The following is a 25,389-nucleotide window of genomic DNA, read 5'->3' as shown; positions in this document are numbered from 1 at the left end:
CAGGGTCAGACGCGTTAGAGCGGGGTCGCCTACTCTGAGTTCGCGTACTCCGAGACCTTACTGTATGGTAAAAGACTGCCTTGGCTTAGCCAGGAGATCTTGCATGATCTCAAAACCAAAGAGGAGTTATATGAGAAGTGGAAATTAGGAGAAATTATAAAAGATGAATATAAGCAAACAATACACATATGCAGGGGCAAGATTAGAAAGGCCAAGGCACAAAACGAGCTCAAACTAGCTAGAGAAATAAAGGCTGTGGCCATTTTGAAGATTACTTTCTAGCCGTGGCGCTTTGAAATCCCCTTTGAAATCCCCTTATTGCCCTCAGCTGAGAGGAATAAGGGTATTTGAAAAGGTGCAGGGTCCTTTCGAAAAGGACCCCGTGTAGCCACGCCGAGCCACGAGCATTCGAAAGCGGCACTTTCAAAGCACCGTGGCCAGAAGTGCCCTAATGTTAATGAGACGCTGAATATTCAATTCAGCGCCTCATTAGTAATCTTCAAAATGGCCATTTGCATGGCCATTTTGAAGTTTTGGCCAAGTGTTGCCACAGCCAAAGGGTAACGAGATATCAGTCTATAAATATATTAGAAGCAAGAGGAAGACCAAGGACAGGGTAGGCCCACTACTCAGTGAGGAGGGAGAAACAATATCAGGAAATTTGGAAATGGCAGAGGTGCTTAATGACTTCTTTGTTTTGGTTTTCATCAAGGCTGATACAGAAATGCCTAACATAATGCATGCTAGTGGGAAGCAGGTAGGTTTAGAGGATAAAATAAAAAAAGCACAAGTTAAAAATTATTTAGAAAAATTAGATGTCTGCAAGTCACCAGGGCCTGATGAAATGCACTTTAGAATACTTAAGGAGCCGATAGAGGAAGTTTCTGAGCCTTTCGTTTTCATCTTTGAAAAGTCTTGGAAGTCGAGAGAGATTCCAGAAGACTGGAAAAGGGCAAATATAATGCCCATCTATATAAAGGGAAAAAAGAACAACCCAGGAAACTACAGACCAGTCAGTTTAACTTCTGTGAGGGTAAAGATAATGGAGCAAATAATTAAGGAATTCATCTGCAAACATCTGGAAGAAAATAAGGTCATATGTAATAAGCAGGATGACAAGTCTTGTGGCTAAGGGAGAAGCAGTGGATGTGGTATACCTAGACTTTAGTAAGGCATTTGACACCGTCAGGCATGATCTTCTTATCAATAAACCAAGCAAATACAACTTAGATTGGTCCACTATAAGGTGGGTGTATAACTGGCTGGATAACCATTCTCAGAGAGTAGTTATTAATTGTTCGCAGTCTTGCTGGAAGGGCGTAACAAGTGGGGTTGCACAGGGCTCTGTTTTGGGACCAGTTCTATTCAACGTCCTCATCAACAATTTAGATATTGACATAGAAAGTATGCTTATTAAGTTTGCAGATGATACCAAGCTGGAAGGGGTTATAACTGATTTGGAGGATAGGCTCATAATTCAAAAGGATCTGGACAAATTAGAGAAATGGTCTGAGTAAACAGGATGATGTTTAATAAGGACAAATGCAAAGTACTCCATTTAGGAAGGAACAATCAGCTTCATACATGTAGAACAGGAAGCAACTGTCTAGGAAGGAGTACCGAGGAAAGGGATTTAGGGGTCATAGTGGACCACAAGCTAAATATGAGTCAACAGTGTGATGTTGCTGCAAAAGAAGCAAACATGATTCTGGGATGCATTAACAGGAGTGTAGTGAGCAAGATAGGAGAAGTCATTCTTCCACTCTACTTGGCGCTGATTAAGCCTCAGTTGGAGTATTGTGTCCAGATCTGGGCACCGCATTTCAAGAAAGATGTGGAAAAATTGGAGAAGGTCCAGAGAAGAGCAACAAGAATGATTAAAGGTCTAGAGAACATGTGCTATGAGGGAAGACTGAAAGAACTGGGCTTGTTTAGAAAAGAGAAGACTTAGAGGGGACATGATAATGCTTTTCAAGTACCTCAAAGAGGGTTACAAGGAGGAGGGAGAAAAATTGTTCTCTTTGGCCTCTGAAGGTAGGACAAGGAGCAATGGGCTTAAACTGCAGCCACTGAGTTTTAGATTAGACATTAGGAAAACCTTCCTAGCTCTCAGGGTGGTTAAACACTGGAATAAGTTACCTAAGAAGATTGTGGAATCTCCATCACTGGAGATATTGAAGAGCAGGTTAGACTGACACCTATTGCAGATTCTAGGTGGTGCTTGGTCATGCCAAGAGCACAGAGTGACCTCTTGAGGTCCCTTCCACTTCTAGTGTTCTATGAGTCTGTCTCGTTCTCTAGCACCCGATGAGCACAGTAACAGTGCAGCTCTGCGGGCACCCTGCTTGCTAGCCATGCTGCCCTGGCCTCAGACATGCAAACCCCAGTGAGGAAGAGGCCTCACCTGCCACCGCCTGGCTAGCGCCACTAGTTCCAGACCTGAGCGCGGGAGATGCACGGGGGTGAGGCTCGGCCCAGTGCCCACTGCTACACAAGCTGGAGGGCACAGATACAAGCCCCGAGTGAGCGGGGAGCTCGCAGAACAGATGCACCCCTCTCTCCCCATAACGCCTCCGGCTGGCAGCGGCCCGCAGCCTGTTACACCCTAGGGTACAACTCCAGCTGCAGCTCCAGCTCCAGCTCCAGCTCCCGCCGCACTCACCTGGGCTCCTCGGGCGGCAGCCGGGCCCCTCCCGTCCCGGCTCCGAGCCGCTGCCGCTCCCCCAACGTTCTACTCATTTGCATATTTCACCTTTGTGGTCGAAGTGCAGCCAATCACCGAGCGCGGCGGCGAGCGCAGCCCCTCCCCCCCACCGGCCCGGGGTGCCCAGGCCTGGGCCGGCACAAGCGACTCCGCGGCGAGCCCGTGAGCAGCGCACTGCGGGCTCCAGCCACCCCTTGCCCGCTGCAGCCGCCGCGCAGGGCGCCGGCGCCATGGTGTGCGGGGGTTTCACCTGCTCCAAGAACTGCCTCTGCGCCCTCAATCTGCTCTACACGGTGAGCCGCTCCCCCCGCCCCCCCGCGCGGCCCCGGGGTAGGGCAGCGCAGAGCCCCGACTAGCCGCTCTCCCGCCTGCAGGTAGAGGGCGAGCACCTCCCGTGCTGCTCAGCCTCGCCGTCTGCGGCGAGAGAGGCCGGGGCGTTGCTCCGGTTGTGCCCCTCCACTAGCCGCAGGCTCCGCCGTTGCGGGAGAGCGCCGCGTGTCCAGCCCGACCTGGCTCGCTCGGCCTCCCAGTGCTGTGGAGCCTCCGAGCTCAGCAGCTGCTCCTAGCGAGGCGGCACCTGCCGGCAGAGCCGAGGAGACCGGCCGGGGAGCAGCAGCTGTAGGAGTCTGGGTGTCCGGCTTCCCTGACTGTCTCTCTGCAGGGGGAGGGCAGCCTTGAATCTCCTCGGATCGTCTGGCCTCGCATCGGGCTTGGATGGGGATGATGCCGAGATCTAGCTGTGGCTAGGGCTGTGGGGGAGGGGAGGAGCTGGCATTGGCATGGGAGCCTTTTCTTCTGGAGCAATAAACGCTGCAGCGTTCAGTGGAATCGGTGTGGTTGCTAATGCTCACAAACTCCCTTAAAAAGCCATCCTGTTGAGCTGGCGTCTGGTAAACTCGAGCAACGTGTCTTGTTTCAGATCAAAATCCACCGTCCTCTCCTTGAGACCGGTGGTGTTTATCTTGCTTAGTTAGTAACTGCTGAGAAATGCACCTTAGGCTCTGCAAAGGTTGTTTTTTTTTTAAATTTTCCCCTAATTTACACCTGACTAAATATTTTTCTTGTCTCACCCTGCATTTATTTTCTCCTTATATTATAACACAGGGCAAACAGAAGAAGTGAGAAAACAGCACTCCAAAGTCTGAATGTCATGTGGTTAAAGTTAAAAGTATTTCTGCTTGCACCTTTTTATATAGCTCTCCTTAACCAGTCAAGGAATGAGGATGACTCCTTTTTATCTTTTTCCCCCAGAGTGCTTAATATAGTTCTAAAATAGGTACCTTTGGCATGATTATATGTAAATGTGCTGTAGTTGTATGTCCTTTAGGCTCTGCAGAATCTTTTATCTAGGCTGCAGATGAGCAAGTTCATTCAGTAGACACTTGTAACACAATGGGGCCAAAATGTGAGCCAGCCTCCTGCTATTGTAGCCATAGTGGTTTAGAAATGCCTATAATAATTTCATAAATACATTTCCTTTTTAAAAATAAGTGATATTTGAAAGAGTTATTGTGTAAGGGTGTAGGCTGTTTGGGGGGGAGACAAAATGGTATAAAATATGTGAATTTTAAAAGCTGTATGCGCAAATGATTAACTCACCTCAGAGCAGTAATTTAAAAACTACCCTCTAATTTTACCTCAACCCCCCCCCCCCCAAACAACGAAGCCGCTATTTCTAATATATAAAATAAAACATTTGCAGCAATATTTTCATACAGCTTTTTTGATGAGATGTCCTCAATCATTATGCCATTTATTTAACTTTTTATTTTTACAGTATTGCCAAATGTTTGTTAAAGTATGAGAATACCGGGTCAGCCTGGAAATCGGTGTTTGGAATCAGCTGTAGTTCTGCATACTGACACCCAAGATGGCACCTTCTTCTTTAGAATCTCTGCTTTAATTTAACTAGCAAAAATAACTCTCAAGCTGTTATGGCTGTGAAGGAAAGCTCAGATATGTGAAAATTGCAACTGATGCTAAGATGTTTTTAGTGCCCCAGCACTGGTCACTATGCAATTCCTCCTGTAAGGGAGGAAGGAGAATCACAGGTCTGCACAGTGTATTGAGCAATGTCTCATTTTGTGTCATGCCTGGAGTGGCGTTAGTAAGATAACACTGCTTTCCTCCTCATTTTCTTTTTCTCTTCTCCTCCATCCCTCAGTCAAGTAGTAGCTATGCCCAGGGAACCTAGCAGAACCTATGGGCAGATCAATGCCACCAAGGGGGGAGCTGAATTCAGAGAGCTGGGATTGTGCAAGTTGTCAAAACATAATCTAATTTGAGGTCTCATTTTGAGAGGTTCCTTTTATTTTGTTTGTTTTGTGGTTGGAAGAAGAACATTGGCACCTCCCTCCTCCACATTCCTTCTGGAAATGTAATTGTGGTTAAAAAAACAAATGGGACTTCTCCTTACAGTAAGGTTGAGTAAAATCTGTTGCATATGTTGTTTATTGTAACAGCAAGCCAAGCGCTCAGAGCTGACCTTGTAGGGCTTGATCCTGCAAGATACTGATTCTGCTCAGTTCCTAGAGAGCTGACATGACCATATTAAAAAACAAAGCAATCAAATGATAGCAGCAGTGCTGGTGACTTAAACTGATTTAAATTTAGAACTGAGAAAACATGGAGGGAAAAGCATGAATAAAAACAAACAGGATTTTACAAAAATGTATCCATTTCAAATAATCCAGTGGGTGAACAACATGATTGAAACAAAATTCTTTCCATCATATGAGTTGATGGTATCTCTAACAATTTATATGGCTAGAATTGGGACAGTATATCTCAAAATGTGACGTCTGTTTTATATTGCATAGTTATAGAGAATTCTGGAAATTTCAGTTTCTGACTGTAGCTTTGAACAGATTATAATTCATATTCAGTCTTTGTAAAATCTTAATTTTCAAAACAAAAAAGACAGGGTATTGTAAGTAATTTTTGGCATTGACTTTTCAGATACTATAGTGAAAATTAACTTTTGTTGAATGTGACAAATCAACTGCTGTCTCTTGTCTCTTGTCATCTTGTCTCTGGTATTTGTAGGTATGCTGTTCCCCTACATCTAGCACCATCTCTACCCAAGGTAATTTTAAGGTAGCTTTATGGTATGGACTCAATTTTGATATCTATGCCAAATGATTATATAGAAGCTTCTTCTCAATATTCAGTCCATATTCTTGTTAACCTAAACTAAATCATGTTGATTCATTGCATGGCTTGTGACAAGCTTGTGCATATTTGAAGTGCACAACATCACTGGGACTGTTTTGAAGAGTCGTGGGACAGACTTTCAAATGTGCCTGGCTTTACCATACATCAGTTTATTACCAGATTTATGACAGTTCCATTTCTTATTTAGTGTCATACACTGTTTATAGACCCAGGCAATTGCCATTGTTTATGCTCTCTTATTAACTGGCAGTGGGTCATGAAAATACTATGTGTAGAGCATGGTGTCTCTATTAAGCTACAGAGATGATAGAACATGAGATCAGACTTAACTTTTTGGTAGAAAGGCTGCTCAAGCAGGTAAAAAGTTAACCTCTCTTCTCTTTTTTTAATTAAATAGGTAGTAATAGACAGAAGGCTTAAAACAAAAGGAAGTATTTTTCACATATTGCACAGTCAAGCTGTGGAACTCCTTGCCATAGGATGTTGTGAAGGCCAAGACTAGAACAGGGCTCAATAAAGAACTAGATAAGTTGTGAGGGTAGTTTTGTCAGTTGCTATGAGTCAGGTTAACCAGGGATGCCTCAGTTTACTAGAAGCTAAGAATTGGCAGTGGGATATATCACTTGATTACCTCCTCTGTTCATTCCCTTTTAACAGCTACTATAGGCCACTGTCAAAAGACCAGATCCTTGGTTAGATAGGCCTTTGGTCTAACCCAGTATGGCTGTCCTTATGTTCTTCTGTTAAACTAGACAGACAATGTTAGCTGTTTCTACTGTGACCATACTACTGACGGTACAGGTTCCCTGACTCCACATATAGGTCTGGGGAAGCATGAGGAGCTGTGCAAGAATTGGAGAGTTACTAGGACCTACATGCAGCCTGTGCTCTTATCAAAGGAATGTATGGAAACTATGCAGGATTTCCAATAACTCAGGGTTTTGGCTATGTAGCCTTTCTCAAGGACTCTTCAGATGACATATGTGGCACAACAGGTGACCTAAACAAGACCTCACAGTTTGGCTTGGGTGTAGTAGATGGATGTAGGTTTGTGATGGTTTACTTTCCTGGTGCTGCTATGTATGCTTCTAAATTCTGTGTGGCACTGTAACTTTTGATAGTTTGAAGAGGAGATGGTTGGAGATGACTTGACTTGTAACCAGTAGTTTGGCTAACAAACTTAAGGCCAAAATTTCAAAAGTGTTCACTAATTTTGTGTGTGTCAGAGTGTTTGGGAGTCTCAGCCCAGCATCAAATACACAAAACCAGATTTCTGCTATAGTATTCACCTCCTTTATGCTGCTTTGATGATATAAGGAGAAGGAAACAGGCCTCTGAGAATATCCTGAGTGTAAGGAAGTGACTTGGTATATAACCACAGGGGAAATGCAAGAGTAATCTGTCTCTTCTTAGCCAGTGTAATGGTTCCTAGGCAGCATTTGCAAATCAGCACAATTTAGAGCAACCTTTAGGTTGGCCCTGAGCAGGGCCTAGAATGTGCAAGGCTTAAAGCTGCCTTTAAGGTACTCTACCATGCTATTCCTGCTGAGGAAAAGAATGTGAGAAGTGAATCCTCAGGTCTTTTGAAAATGTGGTACCAGATATCTCAGGTAGGCCACTGAAAACGACAACAAAAAGTAAAGCCCCTAGGTTTTCTACAGTTGGAAAAAATAAATGGTCCTTGAATACCTGTATCCAAAACATGGATTAAACTTCAGAGGCACTTTGTTACAATTCCTGTGAAAAAGAGATGATTCTTTCAGTCAAAAGCAGCAAACTCCACTTGCTCTGAATTAGCAAGTAGTGTACAGAGTTGAGCTGGACTGTCGTGATAGTGGCAGAACTGGCTTTTTTGCCTTGCGGCATTCCAGTCTTTTCTCAGATATACTGCCTGCGTCATGTCACAGGGCTGTTTAGCAGCTAGGCTCTGGTGTACATGTAATAACTTTCAGTAGAGAGTGGTGTTTCTCCAGTTTCATAGCTAAAATCGTCATTCCAAACTAATAGACACTTGAAGGTTTCTAGTCCAGGCAGTTAGTCTTTCATTTCGGCCCTTGTTCGCTGCTGCTGCTCCCCTGTAAGGCACACGCACACTCCGACAGTCGGTAATGCCCAGCAGCCACAGCCTTTTCCGTGCTCCAGTCTGCATATGACTCCTGCTCTGAGTTCAGCTTTACTCCAGCACCCTTTTTGTCCATCTAACTACTGCTTCAGCTTCTCCACCACAGTTATTGTTGCTGCTTCCAAACATAAACCAGACACTTCAGTCTGAACCTTTCTCCATATCTGGGCAGAGGAAAGAGGCAAGCAGTGGCCAATAATTATACATGGCTGAAGAACTGAATTCAGTTAGCCTGAATTGAAGCCTCGGGACACAAGAGTAGCCTATGAATTTGAGAGACGTTTCAGATCATGTGCAGAGGAACAGACACTGTATTCCAGACTCTGTTCGCTCTCAGATATTGATATATCTATAGCAGTGGTTCTCAGCTGGGGTAAACATATTCCTCCATGTACACAGATGTAGTCAGGATGTAGGTCAGTTTAGGATGTAGTCAACTCATCTAGAGCAGTAACAGAGAGGAAGCCATATTAGTCTGTTCTAAGAATAAACCAGGTAGCACTTTAGAGACTAACAAAATAATTTGTGGGATAGACCCACTTTTTCAGATCAATAACATTTCCAGTACAAACTGGCAGTTATTTCATTTTTTTTGGACTTCTGTGCTATATAACTGACAACTCAGATACTTGGAACTGAAGGGGATGTCTGAGGGGGAGACGTACTAATTGTCTTGCCTGAAATCATTACGAATGCCAAAGGGAGGGAAACAGTCCTTGTAATAGGTGAGATAATTGCTATCTCTACTGAGTGTTAATGTATCAAATTTGAGCATGAAGTCCAGTTCATATATCTCTTGGTAATCTGCTGTCAGTCTCTTTGTTGTAGGATGGATATTCTCAGGTCTTTAACAGAATGGCCCACTCCCTTGAAATGCTCACTGATAGGCTTATGTGTATTAAGATTCCTAATTGTTATGCATCTGTGGTTATGGTTTTAAGGAAAATGCTAAATATCTTGAAACTCCTGAAGTAATCAGTGAGTCTGGAGCATTGGGTCCCAACAGGTGATAACACAGGCAAAAGGTTCTCTCCGGCCACTTCTGTATGTGTCTTGGATTTGGAATATATCTGTCACTGTAACTTTTGGCTACATGAAATTGTGGAAGTATATATTTTTTTTCTCTAGCAAAATTGATCTTTGCATTTTAAAATCAGAAAGATGATGATGCTTTATAAACAATATTTTAAAAAGTATGTGGGAGGCAGTTTACCACCTCTTGGTTTTGAACAAGAAGTGTGTTTCTTGTTTTATTTTGAGTTTTGGATTAGAAAATTAGAATGGTATACTCCTGATTACTGCTATAGTGTGAGCGGGTGACTGTCTAGGTAACATGTTCAATGTGAGCTACATTGTTCAGGTATATGAAATATTCACACCTGTGATTGGCATAGCTATGGCAATCTAACCCCAGTATTGGATCCCCCGCTAAATGTTCCATGTAGTATGTACAACTGAACCACTCTCACTTTAACTTGAAGCATCATGACAAAAAGGTAGCCAGGCCAAATTTTAGTTAGTGGTAATGTGACCCATAAGTGGGATCACAATGCCACTCATGTTTGGCTATGTCAAGGGACTTCTGGGCCAAAGTGCATGATGCTGTGACCCACTTGTGCCAGGTCACGATGCTACTGTCCTTGGGTGTGAAGGAGGAAGAGAGCTCTCAAACATGGGGCCAGGAGCAAACTGACACCCTCGCACATCCAGCCTCTGCCCAGCTAGTGGGCATCCCTGCATTGATATGTACCGAGGTAATATGGATACCGCTGCGGGCACCACTGTCCAGTGTAGAAGGAAGAATGCTTCAGCCATTCTATCTACTGTTGCTCAGGGTGATGGTGTTTCTATAGCAAAGAAAAAAGCCCTTCCCTCTGTATAGGTTTCATGTATGTAGTGGGTTATGCCACTACAATCTCCAGATGCAGACATGGGTTTAATCTTCCATAAGTAATCACTGAAGATATCTCAAAGTATTAAAAGGAAAAAGTTTTTAATATTCTTTAAAGCTTGTTACTTTGAAATATGAATAATGCATGTACTGGAAAAGAAGCATTTGGATTTCCTACTGATGAGTTAAAGCACTTTTTTTTTTTTTAAAAAAAAAAGAGACTCATACATATTCCAAACTGTCTCTTCTCTTACCCTCCCTGCTAACAATACACACAACCCCCCAAAAAATACCAGTAAATTGCAAAACAAAACAGCAATTCCAGAACAGCTGGGTTGCTGACAGGAACTTGACTCTCTTTCTCTCTTTTTTTATTTAAAGATTGCTGGTATGAGTCTAGCCCAGCTTGTTAGTGACTGAACGTCATCATCATCTGTAAATGTTTCTGAAATGTGTTTAGTTTCAGTTCAGTTTTTAGTAAACAAGTAGTCATCACAAGACTTTCTAAGGCATCTTTGTTGTTCTCCTCAGACATATCAAAGATTTGAGTAGAAGAATGATTTTATTGCACCAGCTTTGTTCTGAGTGCTACAAGCTGTCATTCATTCTGGGAAGTTTCTGCTTATGTATAAATGCTGCTGTAATATTATGTGGGCTTTGGGGCACAGCTGAGAGAACAAATCCTGGGCAGATTTCTTAAAACTGGGCCACTTACAGCCCAAGCTGTAATTTTATCCTCAATAAGGCAAACCAAGCCAGCCGCAAAAGTACTTCTGCCAGCCCTACTGGCCAGCCAGAAGCTGCACAAGCAAACCCAGAGATTCTCCAGGTGCTCCTAATGCCCATCCAGCAACCCTCCTTACGCCAGTGATAGGCTATGAAAGTCTGTTTCACCAAAACCATACAGATTCTGCCAGGCTCCAAAGGGTCTAGCCGTATTTCCAGATCAGAATATAGATTCTAAAGGATTGGCACAGTGTGCTGTTTTGGGTAAGATCAAAGTATATATTGAAGTTTTATTAACAGAGAGAAAGAATAGGGTGAGAGAGAAAAATTGTCAAAGTGATATTTTAGATGCATCAATTGAAGCTACTGTTGCAGGCTATCAGTGCTAGATGCTGATGTTTTGAAAGTCTCTGAAAATACACCCCATGAGGGATGGGAACCCAGTTTACATAGGCTTAGTTCATAGGAACGAAGACAAAGATGGTCACTCTCTGGGCCATCTTTATAGCTGTCCATGTGGAGGGAAATATTCTTTTCTCGTGCCATAGACAGGGGAGGCTCACCTGACCAGGAGGCCAGCTGTGGCATTCAGCCGTTGGCTGCATCCCAGATGACAAGTCCCAAATCCCTGAGATGTGTGTTTGACATCTCAGTCTTTGTCCACCATCCTGGCTGGGAGGAGGCCATGCTTCCCATTGTGAATTCTTACCTCCAAAATATTTCTAATACAGTAAACCCTCGAAATACGCAGCTTGAATTTGCATGTAACTCACTTCAACGCAGGCTGAAGAGCCCCTTCTCTCAGCTGACAGCCACACTGCTAGGGGAAGGCAAAGGGAAGCAGCCAGGAAAATGACCAGCCTACCAAGGAGGGGAGGGGAGCTGGAACCCATGGGGGCTCCCCTCCACTGGCTGGAGCCAGGAAACTGACCAAGGCTGCTGCCCTGGTCAGTTTTTTGGCTCTGCAACAGGAGGGGAGCCAGGCTGCTGCCTGGTTCCCGGCTCTCTTCTGCTTGGGTGACCCAGGAAACTGACTAGCTCATGGCTGGTCAGTTTCCTGGTCCCCCAATGGCAGGGAGATGAGAACCAAGCAGCAACCTGGTTCCTAGCTGCTCTGCGCTGGTGGAACCAGTCATGAGCTGGTCAGTTTCCCTGGTCCTACAAGCAGCGGGGAGACTGGAACCAGACTACCCCTGGTTCTGTACTCCCCGCCACTCTGGGGGCCAGGAAACAGACCAACCCTGGTGGGCTGGTCAGTTTCCTCGCATTTGCAAGCCCAGGGGAGCAGGAAACCATGCTGCAGCCTGGTTCCCGTATCCACCTGACCTGCACAAAAATTTGAATTATGTGGGGTTACAGGAATGCAACCCCCATGTAACTCGAGGGTCTAGTGTACAGCTATAGAGCCAATATCTGTAACTTTTCATACAAGGATTGTACAGATATGCAAGGAGCATAACCAGATGCAAGGCATTACCAACTTTCATCAGACACCTCACTTGGACCAACTGGCACAAGATTTAATGAAAGCCTGATACAGGGATCACAGAAATGGTTTAATAATTTAAAAAAAGTCCAGTAAGTCATAGCTGCTTACTTGAGTAAACTTGACTTAAATCACATACAGCTTGTACTTATTATTCCAGTCACAATCTGTGGTTACTCGCAGTTATGTCAAATGGAAATAAACTAAAAATAGTCCCATTTATTCTATACCATATAGTTTATTTATTTGGGTATTTGTAATTGTGTGCATCTTAATATACTATCATTCAAAGTAAAGAATACGTTTAATGGGGTACTTGAAGAATATACTTATTGTTGAAAGTTTTTAATTAAAAAGAGCAGCGGCGTGCTCTTACTGCCCACCCATATATGCTGTCCAGTAAACGATCCCTCCTGGTCAAATTTATTCCAGAGCTGAGTAATTAAATTAGTGTGGGGTTTTTTTTTTGGTTTTTTTTCCTCCTCCCTTTATCTTATGGATAGCTTGAGAATTACCAGCTGCATATAGAAGGAGCATTTCTTGTATGAAATCTTGGCTCCGCTGCAGTTAGTGAGGAATACTGCCACTGATTTCAATACGGATAGGTGCTCGTCCTTAAGTGTATGAGTAAATTGACATTTTCTTACAGGTTTCTCATGGATCAGAATATCAATGGCTTATAGAATGCTAGACCTCTTTTCCATCTCCCACCTTCTGTCTTTCTCCCTCTTTTCACCATCCTGTTACTCCATCCAATGTCTACATAGTATTATTTGATCTTTCAGCTTTAACCTATTATAAAATTGCATAATTGTTTTGGAGACCCATAATGCATGTCCTGTCCAGAGACTTATGCAAGTTGTATCTTTACCTTTTTGAACTTCATTTTCTTTATGAAAATCAAAACAAAACTAATTCCTGTTTGTTCCCCAACACATCATTAGAGTTGTCAAACCATGGGCATCCGCCCCAGGCAGGGGGCCTGTAGCTGGAGCCCTGTTGCCCAAGGTTGAAGTCCTTAGGCTTCAGCTTTGGCCATGTAAGGTGGGGCTTGGACTCTTGCCCCAGGAGCCAGCAAGTCTGTGTCAGTCCTGGAGACTCCAATAAAATGGAATCATGATGCACTTTGGGGTCCTGACCCACAGTTTGAGAACCACTGAACTGAATAAAGGCCCCTTTAACTGCATTAAACTCCTGTATGAACACACATTTAGAATTAAACTATTTCATTTCAGTTTTACATGGTTACTTAATTTGGAGTAATTTTCCTGAACATCTGTCCTGCTGTAGACAAGCCTTTGTAGTTGAAGCATGTTTATATTATTTGAAAAATATTATTTTGGGGCCTAAATACTTTTGAAACAACCCTGACTAACTGAATGGGAACTGAGAATGAGTTGGAAATCTTTTATTTGGGGTTGGGAAGGGAGCATGAAGGTGAATAGCTGTTAATTTGTTTAAATGGCAATTGAAATCCAGGTTTAGTGCTCCAATAGTATTATCTGATTAGTAACATACAGGTTGAACATCTCTCTGATCCAGAACACTCTTATCTGGCAAACTTAATAATTCAATGTGATGTAGTTAGCCAGATGACCACTTATTGTGGGTGTGGCAAAGTTTATTGTGGTCCTGTGAAGTTTATTTACAGCTACCAGTCCAGTCTCAGTGTTCTGTAAGCTTAGTTAGCTGTAATTTACCCCAGATGCCTTCTGAGAGCTCAGTAATCAGCAGAAGTGTTAGTAATGTGGAAAAAATGTTGACCTGCCATTGTATGGCACTGGTCAGATCCTGAGTGTGCAGGGCAAGAGAGGTCCAACCTGCAGCTGTAGTAGGCAAAACACTTACAACTACACTTAATTACAAAGCTGTCAATTACTTTTGGCTTGGTTTCTCATGGCTTCAACACTTCTCTTTGTGTCAAGAGTGAAAACAGGAAAGGTTGGACCTTCCTGGTTCAAAAAACAGTATTTCCAGTACACTACCTGAACAACAATCTGCATTTTCAGAACAATGTCCTCTTAAAAGGAAGGAAATTGCTTACTTGAGAGCATTTTGAATTTGCTGTGATTATTGGAGTTTTTTGGTTCACACTAAAGGTGTTTTCCCAAAGGAATGTTCAAGGGGGATAAGGCTCCTGACTGTTTTGCCATCTGCAATATTTGGCAAACTACTCTAACAAAGAGCATATTTGCATTTGAGCTCTGTAAATGTGTATTGTCCCCACATCCGCAATTCAGCAAATGTTGGATTAACGCTCTTGTAGTGCTGATTGGATTGCACATCTAGAAAGTCAGATTTTTTTCCCAGCCTGTTCTGTAGCAATTGAGCAAAGTTTATCCTGTTTCTTTCAATATACTTTACATTTCTTGCAAGGTAGTTAGAACCAATCTGTGGTTTGAAGCTGTTATCCTTGTATCAAATGCATATTCAACTCTATTGTAATCTCCATTGTGGTATTGATGTTTCTTGAATGAAACCTTGATCTTAAAACTACTTCTACTGAGGACTGAAGGTGCTGGAAGAGACCTCATGGTCACAACATTTAAAGGTAATGTACACTTAAATGTTATAAATGAGAACTCTCCACAGGAGCTTATTTTTAAGTTAAGTGTTAATTTTGGATTTATTACTGGTGGTGGGAGAGAGAGAGCATCTTTCAATGGCAAAAAATGTAAGTGCTAGGAGAACTGGCAATCTAGGTTATTTTCTTTTACATGCTAATTGTCTTTTTTTTCCCCCTCTCTCGCTAGCTGGTCAGCCTGCTGCTGATTGGAATTGCAGCATGGGGTATAGGCTTTGGACTCATTTCTAGTTTCCGAGTCGTTGGCGTGGCAATTGCTGTGGGGATCTTTCTATTCCTTATTGCATTGGTTGGATTGATCGGTGCAGTCAAACACCATCAAGTTTTGCTCTTCTTTGTATCCTTTGACTTGGAAATTTGCAAACACAAGAGGTGGTGGTGAGGGTGTGCATGTGTGTATTGTATTAGAGTAACACCTACTTATGGCCCAGACCCACATTGTGCTGTATAATGCACAACTGAAGGGTGCCCTTTCCAGTGTATTTGTCTCAACCCCCCCTTAATCTGCTATAGATCTGTTTTTAAAATCTCTTGCTTCCTTTTCATTTGTATGATGAAAATGTTACTTCTGTCAAGGTCCTCACCTACATTACACCCATAACAGTCACAGGAGATTTTTATCACGTTTTGTCCCCAACCAGGTAGCAACACAGTTCTAATTGAAGTTAATGTAAACTAAACTGTGTTATACAAGAGTCAGATGGCACAGCCGGGGTATAACTGCTTCCCTAGGATTTGTTATAGGGATATGTAGCTATTTTCTCAAGCACTAACTGGATTTTTGGATTTCTGTGAAGTGGATTACACTTATTTTATTTAGTCTCCCTTTGTTTTAATTCACAGAGTCCATTGTCAACCCAAATTAGAATTAAGCACATAAAACACATTCTGAGGGTACCTTGGATTGTGCATCTCCTTGTTACTTTTGTGCCACAGTGAAAGGAAAATGTGCTGGTACTTAACTGGTTGTCAGCACTCTAAAATCACTAGCTACCCAAACAACTCTTTGGGGCTTTGTTCTGCAGGTTAACAGTCGCGTATTCAAGCGTCACTGGAAACACACGCACCCCTACAGCATCCAGACCTTCTAAAAGTATGTCCACAGAAATTACCAGATTTTCTGTCCCCAAGGGAACGGTACATGCCCAGCTTCTCAGATACAGCTCAGGAGTACGTCCTTGGTCACATCCCATTACTGAGACACATTTATAGTAAAAATAAGTTTATTTTCAAAAGCCACAGCCCAAGACAGTGAACAAGATTGACAGGTAGAAACAGAAACGGTTCCACATAAAACAAAGGACGATCCTTAATCTAACCTTAACTTAACAAGCTAAAATCCTCATCTAAAACAGCTAACTCACCTAAAGCAATATCTCAGCATCACTAATCAGCGTGGCTAGGATCCCACAGTCCCTTTGGTCTTTCAGTGAAGGATAAAAAGTCTCCTCTTGCCACCTTGTTACACCTCCAAATCCACTCTTTGTCCCTAAAATCAGGATAATACTTGCGGTTTGCTCCCTGGTGACGTCTTTTGACTCCATGTTGCTTTCACGTTCCTCTGTGGATATGGTGGGCCCACCTACTACTTTTGTATTGGCTTACAATGTTTACCTTATGTGAGTCAAGATAGACCTGCAATTCTACATCTTTGTCTGTTAAAACCTGTTTGTTTGATCTGCATGGGATGCAGATTGTGAAGTGTAATTTCAGTACAGGCATCTCAAAAATTAACATCAGTAGGACATAAGCTTACAATCATCAGTAATCCTGTTGACCTGTCCCCCTCCCCCATCCTGGTCCTGATCAGGTAACCTCCAGTAATACGATGGGGCTCTGAGTCACTAAAGGAAAAAGACTGCACAACGGTTGCTGCCTGCCCACTGAGGTGGCTAGGAAAATTAACTGCTTTGTGCACAAAACGTTGTCACTTAAGCCCTTGCAACCTGAGTCTGTGATTAGCAATGGGAGCATGGAACTTCCCACTTTTAGGTCAGCTGGAGAATCAAAAATTATTGCTGATCTGAATTTGCACCCTGGTTAACCAGGTCAGCAGATATTCTCTAAAGCTTTTGTTTTGTCTGTACAGCACCTAATATGATGGGTTCCTGATCCATTAGTCAGCTTCCTAAGTGTTGCTGTAATGCAAGTAAATAGATTAAATAGGCATGAAGAGGCAGATGGACATTCCCTGTTTGAGTATTTTTCCATTTTGTCCAATGTGTTGCAGCAGAGCTGGATCTTACTTTCTCTCCAAATGTACTTTTTAAATCAGTTTTGCAATTTTATTTGTACCTACTCCTTTAGTATGTAGAGAGCCATAAATTATGCATTGGATCTTCACGCTTTTACATCTGTGCTCTCACACATCTCTGCAAACCACTAAGTATTTACTGCTTTTGCATTGCAGCAGTGACTTCACACAACTAGTTTCCACAATTAGCTTTCACCATACCATCAAAAATAAATCATTTGTGGAGACTGTTAAAGATTTTGTGCAGTTATTTTTCCCCAATCCATTCTGCTCAAAGAAAAAGCATGGCACGTACAGTACGCAAGAAGGTGCCTACTGTTTAGTCAATGATTAGAGCAGTTGTCTGACGTTGGTACTTCATATGAGAGTTTTATACGAATTCCCCGTTATGTACAAATGTGGCAAGCAAGAGAGATTGCTGTGTGGTGACTAGCCTACAGTGATGGTTTTTAAAAGCAGACCCAGTCATTGATTCACTGAACTGCCTGGGCAGCTGGCACCTGGGCATTGATTGCAGAGTTAAAATGCATTAAGCAGGCTATCTCTTCCTCTAGAGTAACCAAGCCTTGCTGATATGGGGGTTTATGGGCACTACTGTAGCTACAGTAGAACCCCCCCAGAACTTTACACTGCAGCTGCCTATAGGAGACACTTAAAAAATTTAACTGTTTTGCTGCTGCATGTGGATAAATGGTATGCAAAAATCATGTTTGCATTTGAGTTTAGCTCTGTTATTCAGCCGTGTACAGGCCAGACACCATCAAGTTACCAAGACCACTTGAACACACATACAAGAGATGTTTGATATGAGATACATATATATCCCAAGGATCACCATTTATTCTGGTTTTTGTGGTTTCAGCTCTGCAGCTTTGCTCTATTAAATATTAAGCCTTCCAATTAAGTCATATGGGCTTTTCTGCATTTAAAAGAAACAAACTTAGAAATGGACTTACTTGGAACTAAATGTCTTTAACTGTAAAAGTTCCTCTTAATTGGGAAATATTGCCATTTAAAGATTCACTGAGGAAGATAAATGTCAAGTATGAGGCTATTATTCCACCACAAAGTGGCCTGGTAATGCCTTAAGGTATATCAAGAAAGGACCTTAAACTGCTTGTCTAGTTGAAGGAAATATGAAGATTTTAATGGGGTATTTGAATCAAAGTCTTAGATTGTCATTGTAAAACTTTAATATATAGAAAATAAAGAATTTACGTTATTTTTAAAATCTTGTGCCTTGTAGGAGCAAATACAAATGATTGCAAAAAGATTTTTACTTTGTCTGGTTGAGCTGTTGCTTGCTACTTACATATCGTCATCAAAAAGATGGCCAAGCCTTCCCATTTAGATGCTCAATAGTTTTTATATTCTTCAGCACTATTTATTTACTTGCTTGACTATGCATGTAACTCTTAAGCATGTGCTTTGCCTACTTAAAAATCCTTTGAAAATGTAACCTTAACTGTCATTCTTCAGTACATGATTATTCTCTTGCTAGTGTTCATTGTCCAGTTTTCAGTCTCCTGTGCTTGTTTGGCATTGAACAAGGAACAGCAGGTAAGAAATTTCTTCTGAATTTTCAGTTGAACAAAAGTGTATTGTAGATATTGTACTGGTGCCTTGACAACTTGAACTGCAGTATGCATAGTATATGGATTGTGTATATTTGTAGATGATGATGGGATCTTCTTCACAAGTTTTATTAAGCTAAAGACTGCTGCAAAGGCAATGCTGGGTGTCAGGTTCCAAGGAGGAAATTTATGCAGTTCAGTATTCCTTTTTGGTGGCTTGTATTTTGACTCTTCTACTTTCAGGGCTTGTCTACAGTGGAGTCCCCGTTCCTCTCCCCCCCCCCCCCCCCCCCAAAAAACGAAAAAAAACAAAAAAAAACTTTTTTTTTCTTTTCTGGGTGGAAACCTTGCATCCACACTGCAAAGCTTCTTATTCTGCAATAATAGGGCATGTAACTTGAACTAATAACTCCACCAAAACAAATAACTTTCGCTAACCTACCCACTTTCAGTTTCAAAATTGACTTGGTGTATAGGAAGCAAAAGGTAATTACAAGTTAATTGGCCTCCAGGGAGGCATCCTATCATTGTTCTTATTTTGAAATCGGGCTCTCTAGTGTGAAGGATGAATTTTGAAATGCTCTTGGAAGGTGAATGCTCTTTTAAGGAATACCTTATTTTGATATTAGAATGTCAAAATAAGTTATTTCTGAAAAACCCTGCAGTGTTGACATAACCTAGCTGAGAAATCTAAGGCTTCTTTTCTCAAGTACGTCAGATCTGTGATATGAATTTCAGCAATTTGGAGCAAGCTGAACTAAGGCAGTAATCTAAATTTAGGATAAAGGCAAAGGAGACTAACGCTGAATTGCTTTATGAGCATAAGCTCAATGACTGCTTTAGCTGCAACGGTCACTTTCCTATATGGAAATAGTCCAAGCCATTTCCTAACAATAAGATGAATCATCCAAAAACTCTGGCTAATCATAGGTGCATTCATTCCAGTCTATTAAGCATGTAAAGTCTATTTGATTTAAATTGTATCTCCTTCCTCTATTCACAATAGTCAAACTATTGACCTCAGCTTAGTGACTGTCAAGTTGTGAACGAGCCCCCTCCCTGGCCATTCAATCTGCCTCTAAGAGCTAGTCTCATTTTTAAGTTGATATCCTGCTTGAACTGTTAAACTTTACAAAACTATGCTATTTATTAAAGGTTACCTTCTTTGTGTAACTTTGCTTTTGTAGCCTCTGCTTTGTAGCCTAGTGAGGTCCACACATCAGTGTGTAAGATGTTATCAAGCATAGTTTGCGCAGGAGCTACTGATGACAGTTGTCACACTTCTCAATATGTGGGTTAAAAAGTAGGCAGCTGCCACGGGAGAAATTCTAGTCTGAATTTGTCTAGCTTCAACTTCCAGCCACTGGATTGTGTTTATCTGCTAGATTGAAGAACCCACTTTTAAATATTCATTCTTCTTGCAGGTAGTTATGGACTAGAATTAAGACATCCCTTAACCTGCTGTTTGTTAAACCTAAGAAACTCAGTCTATTTAGCTTATCACTATAAGGCATGTTTTTCTAACCCTATCATCATTCTCATGGCTTTTCTCTGAGCCCTGTCTAATTTATCAACACCCTTCTTGAATAGTGGGTACCAGAAATGGACGCAGTATTCCAATATAGAAGTAAAATAATTAGATTGAGGTTCCCCCATTCATGCATTGCAGGTTACATTTTTCTTTTGCCCATAGCATTGCACTGGGAGCTCACGTTCAGCTTATTAGCCACTACAGCCTACAAACCATTATCAGTGTCGCTGCTTCCCAAGATAAGAGTTCCCCATCCTGTCAGCATGATGGGCATTGTTTGTTCCAGTTATAGACATACGCATTTACATTTAGCCATATTAAAATGGATATTCTCTGTGCTCAGTTTGCCAAGTTATCTAGATCACTCTGAATCAGTGACGACACATTGTCATTATTTATCATTGCCCCAGTTTTATTTTGTCACCTGAAAACTTTTAGTGATACTTCTTGTATGGTTTTTCTTCCAGGCCATTGATAAGATTGGTAAGTAGCGTAGAATTCAAGAATAGGTGCAAGAGGACACCATTGGAAACAAACTCACTTTGATGATGATTCCTTGTTTACAGTTATATTTTGAGACCTCTGTTAGCTTGTTTTTAAACCATTTCCTGTGCTCCATGTTAATCAAAAGGTCATGTGCATGACAAGCCTAATTATATTACGTTAACACTGTAATCTTTATCATCCAAATTTGTCATATCAAAAAAATCAGAATAATAGGATCTATTTGCCATAAATCCATGTTAATTAGCATTAATATATTACTTTCCTGTAGTTTTTGTTTATGGATTCCTGTATTAGCCACTCCATTATTGTGCCTGGGATTGATGTCAAGCTGAAGTAACCTTTAATTACCGTAGTGGTACAGCTTAGTCTCCTTAAAAGTTAACAAGACACTAGCTTTCCTCCACTACCCCCCCCGCCCGACCCCCTGTCCAACTCAGTGCAACTGAGCAGCTTGCTGCAGTGGTTACTACAGCTTCTGACTAACTTCCTGCTCTGGGTGAACAAGATTACCTGTGCTAGGTCCCAGCTTCAGGAAGTTTGCCCATTACATTTACCATGTTTTACTCTACTTTGGATTTTGTGAGGCATCTTAACCTTTAGCATTACTATCTGATACACATCTACGTCCCATCAGTGGCAGGGAGTGAATGGTCACCAAGAGCATTGGTCCCAGTAAAACCAGTATTTCACTAACATCTGGCTAATGAGCTATCTGAACATAAATGGTCATATTAGGTCAAACCAAAAGTCCGTGTCGCCCAGTATGCAGTCTTTGGAGGGTGGCCGATGCCAGGTGCCCCAGAGGGAATGTGCAGAACAGGTAGTCAAGTTGTCCATCCCTGTTGCCCATTCTCGGCCCCTGGGAAAGAGAGGCCAGGGACACCATCTCTTCTCATCCTGGCTAGTTGCCATCAATGGCTCTAGCCCCATAAGCTTATTGGCTGTGTCTACACTAGTGCTGTACTTTCAAAGGAGGCATGCAAATGAGGACATCAGAAAGCAAATGCAGGTACAACATAAATGCAGGTTTACATATCTGGTGCCTTATTTGCATATTCTTTTGAAAGAATAAAAGCAGTCTAGATGCAGCTCATTTGAAAATAAACCCCATCTTCAAAAGAACCCTTCTCATCTGCATTTTCGATGTCCTCATTTGCATGCCAATTTCAAAAGTGCAGTGCTACTGTAGACACAGCCATCAAGTTCTTTTTTGACCTCTGTTCTAGTCTTAGCCTTCACAGCGTCGTCCAGTGAAAGAAATACTTCCTTTTGTTTTAAATCTTCTGCCCGTTAAATTCATCTTACCACTTGACTGGTGATACAACTGATCTGACAGAGTGGAGGTAATCTGTTAGGCCTGTGAAGCTTGTATATTTGATTTTTTTGGGGTTAGCTGTTCAGATGCTACACATATTTGTATGCTGCTTGAAACAGTAAATATACCAAGCGGGGGCTGTGTCTGAGGGTGCCATGCATACCATGTGGCCAAAAGATAACACATTTATCATTTAATAAATGCTAACTTGTGCCTTGTAGAGTCAACTTCTAGAGGTTGGATGGAACAACACAAACAGTGCTAGACAAGATATTGAGAGGAATCTAAACTGTTGTGGTTTCAGAAACTTCAATTCAAATGAAACCTGCTCTGCTGTAAGTAGGCTACTTAGTTATAACTTTTGTTACTTTCACTCATTCTTTTCTAGAGAAGTGTGTAACCATATTACCATTGTTTAGCAGTTCAAGTATATCATCACACAAGAATACTACATAGTTTGAAAAATCATTATCAAAAGCACAGGATCAATTCATTTTGTGATACTTCCTTTAAGCACATTGAGATCTGTTGATTAAGAAGCACAACACAGGAGCTGTGTATTATTTACAGTCTAATTTATTAAAAATGCCAGGCATGGGCAAAACTAAGCCGTCAGAAACTAGGTGTGTCTGGCTAGCTTCACATGTTTCTGCTTCATTTTTTAATAAGCTAAAAGCAGGAATTTCTTTGTTACAGGCTTGCTTTAAAGTCCACCAGTGTTCAACGTGTGCACATATAATAGAAGAATATTCAGGAATGGTACTGAGATTTGTAGGGGGCATAGGACTCTTCTTCAGTTTCACTGAGGTGAGTGCATGTTACACACACACATCTCCCAGAACTGGAAGGGACCTCTGGAGGTCATCTAGTCCAGTCCCCTGCCCTCTTGGCAGGACCAAGCACCATCCCTGATACCTATTTTCCCCAATCCCTAAATGGCCTTCTCAAGGATTGAACTTGCAGCCCTGGGTTTAGCAGGCCAATGCTCAAGCCACTGAGCTATATCCCCTCCCCCAAAAGAAAGTCCTGTGTGCTAAAAATTTACTATGGAAATATGTAACACTATTACTTGACATTGCTTGAGTGTTGCTAGTTAGAAAAATCATAGTGTATAGAGAATGAAACTGCCAAGAGGCAGGTAAAGTCTCTAATCTTTAGCATATATTGTAACCACACCTTTCAAATTACATTGATAATGCTGTAGGTAAACGGTGATGCTATAATTGTAGATATTGGTGTGGTTGTAAGGAGGGAATGTGACAAGTATATGTCAGCCAGTAGTCATGAGGAACCTTATGTGGTTTTCTTGTGATGTCAATGCCAGTGCATACACATCCTGAATTTACATAAAAGTTCCAAATGCATCAGACACTATGGAAAATATTTTGTTCTTTAAACCAGATGGGGAGGATAAAAGCAGTATTAAGTGTCTCCTCTCTTATTTTGCAGATTTTGGGAGTTTGGCTGACTTATAGATACAGAAATCAAAAAGATGCTCGTGCAAACCCTAGTGCATTTCTTTGATTGGAAAATTTCTCAAGGACTGAATCTCTTCTCCCAGTTTAAAATACAAAGTCTCTATCAGTTGGCACTTCTGCACTCCAACGACCTGAAAGAAAATAATTTTCCTACATGAAGATGTTTTGTGCTCGTTATCTTTAGTTTCCCATCTTTGCCTGTGGGATTCTCTATCTTGAAATAGGTGAATGTGTGTTCTGTACCTGAACAGAATGTGAACACTTCTGAGTTGATTAAATAACTGTTTGATCACAGCAATTGCTAGTCTTCTGTCTCCAGTCAGTTTTATGACACTAGGATGTATTCCCTTTCTTAGCATTTAAAAGAAGAATTCAACCAAAATGTATTTTGACATTACCACTTTCTTGTGACTTTTTTTGGCTTTTGTTTTACAATAATGCACACACTTTCTCATTAAAGTGATGCAGTTGTGTATTGAATGCCTATAGGGTTAAATACAGTAAAGCTTTTTTTCCTTTTGAATCATGTCCCATTCTACTCTAAGTAATATAGAGAACATCTGAAATATTTAAATTTATCAACCCTTTATTTTTTTTATATAAATTCAAGATACCATTTTGGATCATGAATATAAACATACATTAACTGACTCCCGGAGTCTTTAGTTTTGACATCTTTAATATTGCATTTAAAGAGAATAAACCATTGTTTAAAATCTGTGTCTAAGCAACTGAGAACAATAATGAATGAGGAAAACCATGAAAACTAACCTGACTAATTTCAAATCTCCTATTTTAAAAAAAAAATATCCAAAAATTTTAATAGTATTACAGTTCATTCACCTGAGACAATATCAAGACTGGTAATGATCCATTTTGTTAGTGTAACAAATTTTGATTTAATCCCCAAAGATTGTATACAACTTTTTTAATAGGTAGCTATAGTAATTTATAAAAATTGTTATAGTAATTTATAAGAATGTGATGCTACCATTCCTCATCAAACCTGACCCACCTTCATCCTTCAGTATCTATTTAAAATACTTGATTTGACATGTAATTGTAAAAATATTATTGTGGCATTAGTAGTAGTTTAAAAATTAAAAGAAAGTGATTGAACGTTCTCTAAAACATCAGATGAAATCACTGTCCTTGATTAAGTTGTTCACAAGCTAAACGAGATGTATTGTAGACAGCTGATGTACTACTTTGCAGACAATGCGCTTGGATGATGAGACAACTTAATCCTTGATGTAATTGATGTGTTTTTAACATGCACTGTTTTCTCCATATTATGATTAAATGTTGTCATTATGTCTTTAGTGGAGCTGTCCCTCTTGGCTGAAATGCCTGCTCTTTTCCTTATGTGACGCACAATATGAAAAACTGGGAAGATCTCCAAAAACAATATTTAGGAGAACAGCTACAGAAGAGCGCAAGCAGCACAGGTGGAAGAATATGAGGAAACAAGCGTAATGCAGGTTGGGGTGGAATTTTGAAGGCCATTACTAAATAGGAGAACTGAACTAAGTATAGTAAGAAGGGAGCTCCAGTACAGGGGCTGTGAGACCTGTAAAGGCATGTATATGCTCCCTGTTTTCTAAGTCTGAGATTGGGTAAGGACATCTAGGTGCAGAATTGAGAGGGACAAAAGGGAGAAGCCTTAAGAATGTCTGGTATAACTCTGTAGAGAAATTATTTGTAGTTCACAAGTTTTTATTCTTTCTATAAAACTCACCAGCATGCTGCATATACTTGAGTGCTGACATTTTACCGGTTTGCATGGGTGCATGTGTATTCTTGGAGGCAAGCTTCTTTTTATAGTGCACTCATTGGTTACGTCTACACTTACAAAAAACTTTGAAATGGCCATGCTAATGGCCAAATCAAAGAATACTGATGAGGTGCTGAAATGAATATTCAGGGCCTCATTAGCATGCCGCCAGCTGCAGTGCTTCAAAAGTGCCGCAGTTCACTCACCCTCAGCTCATGTACACGGGGGGGTCCTTTTCAAAAGGAGCCTGCAAACATTGAAATCCCCTT

At 41.3% G+C, this 25,389-nt stretch overlaps 1 protein-coding gene across 1 annotated transcript; it reads left to right on the top strand.

Annotated features, from left to right (window-relative positions):
- Window positions 1-2,824: 2,824 nt before the first annotated feature.
- Window positions 2,825-24,668, top strand: TSPAN13 (tetraspanin 13). Its single transcript, XM_074984657.1, has 6 exons — window positions 2,825-2,997; window positions 14,857-15,024; window positions 18,421-18,501; window positions 22,090-22,203; window positions 22,565-22,675; window positions 23,318-24,668. Exons 1-6 carry the CDS (start codon window positions 2,935-2,937, stop codon window positions 23,390-23,392), a joined length of 612 nt encoding a protein of 203 aa, XP_074840758.1. The 5' UTR covers window positions 2,825-2,934; the 3' UTR covers window positions 23,393-24,668.
- The last annotated feature ends 721 nt before the right edge of the window (window positions 24,669-25,389 follow it).

The sequence above is a fragment of the Carettochelys insculpta genome, chromosome 2, assembly GCF_033958435.1.
Source record: "Carettochelys insculpta isolate YL-2023 chromosome 2, ASM3395843v1, whole genome shotgun sequence".
Taxonomy (NCBI): domain Eukaryota; kingdom Metazoa; phylum Chordata; order Testudines; family Carettochelyidae; genus Carettochelys; species Carettochelys insculpta.
This window is presented reverse-complemented; position numbering and strand designations above follow the sequence as displayed.

Bases quoted from the DNA above. Each gene is read 5' to 3' on its own strand.
- TSPAN13 (XM_074984657.1), top strand. From the start codon at position 2,935: ATGGTGTGCGGGGGTTTCACCTGCTCCAAGAACTGCCTCTGCGCCCTC. The intron at 2,998-14,856 runs GTGAGCCGCTCC...CTCTCTCGCTAG, and splicing joins CCCTCAATCTGCTCTACACG to CTGGTCAGCCTGCTGCTGAT. The intron at 15,025-18,420 runs GTATCCTTTGAC...GTCATTCTTCAG, and splicing joins ATCAAGTTTTGCTCTTCTTT to TACATGATTATTCTCTTGCT.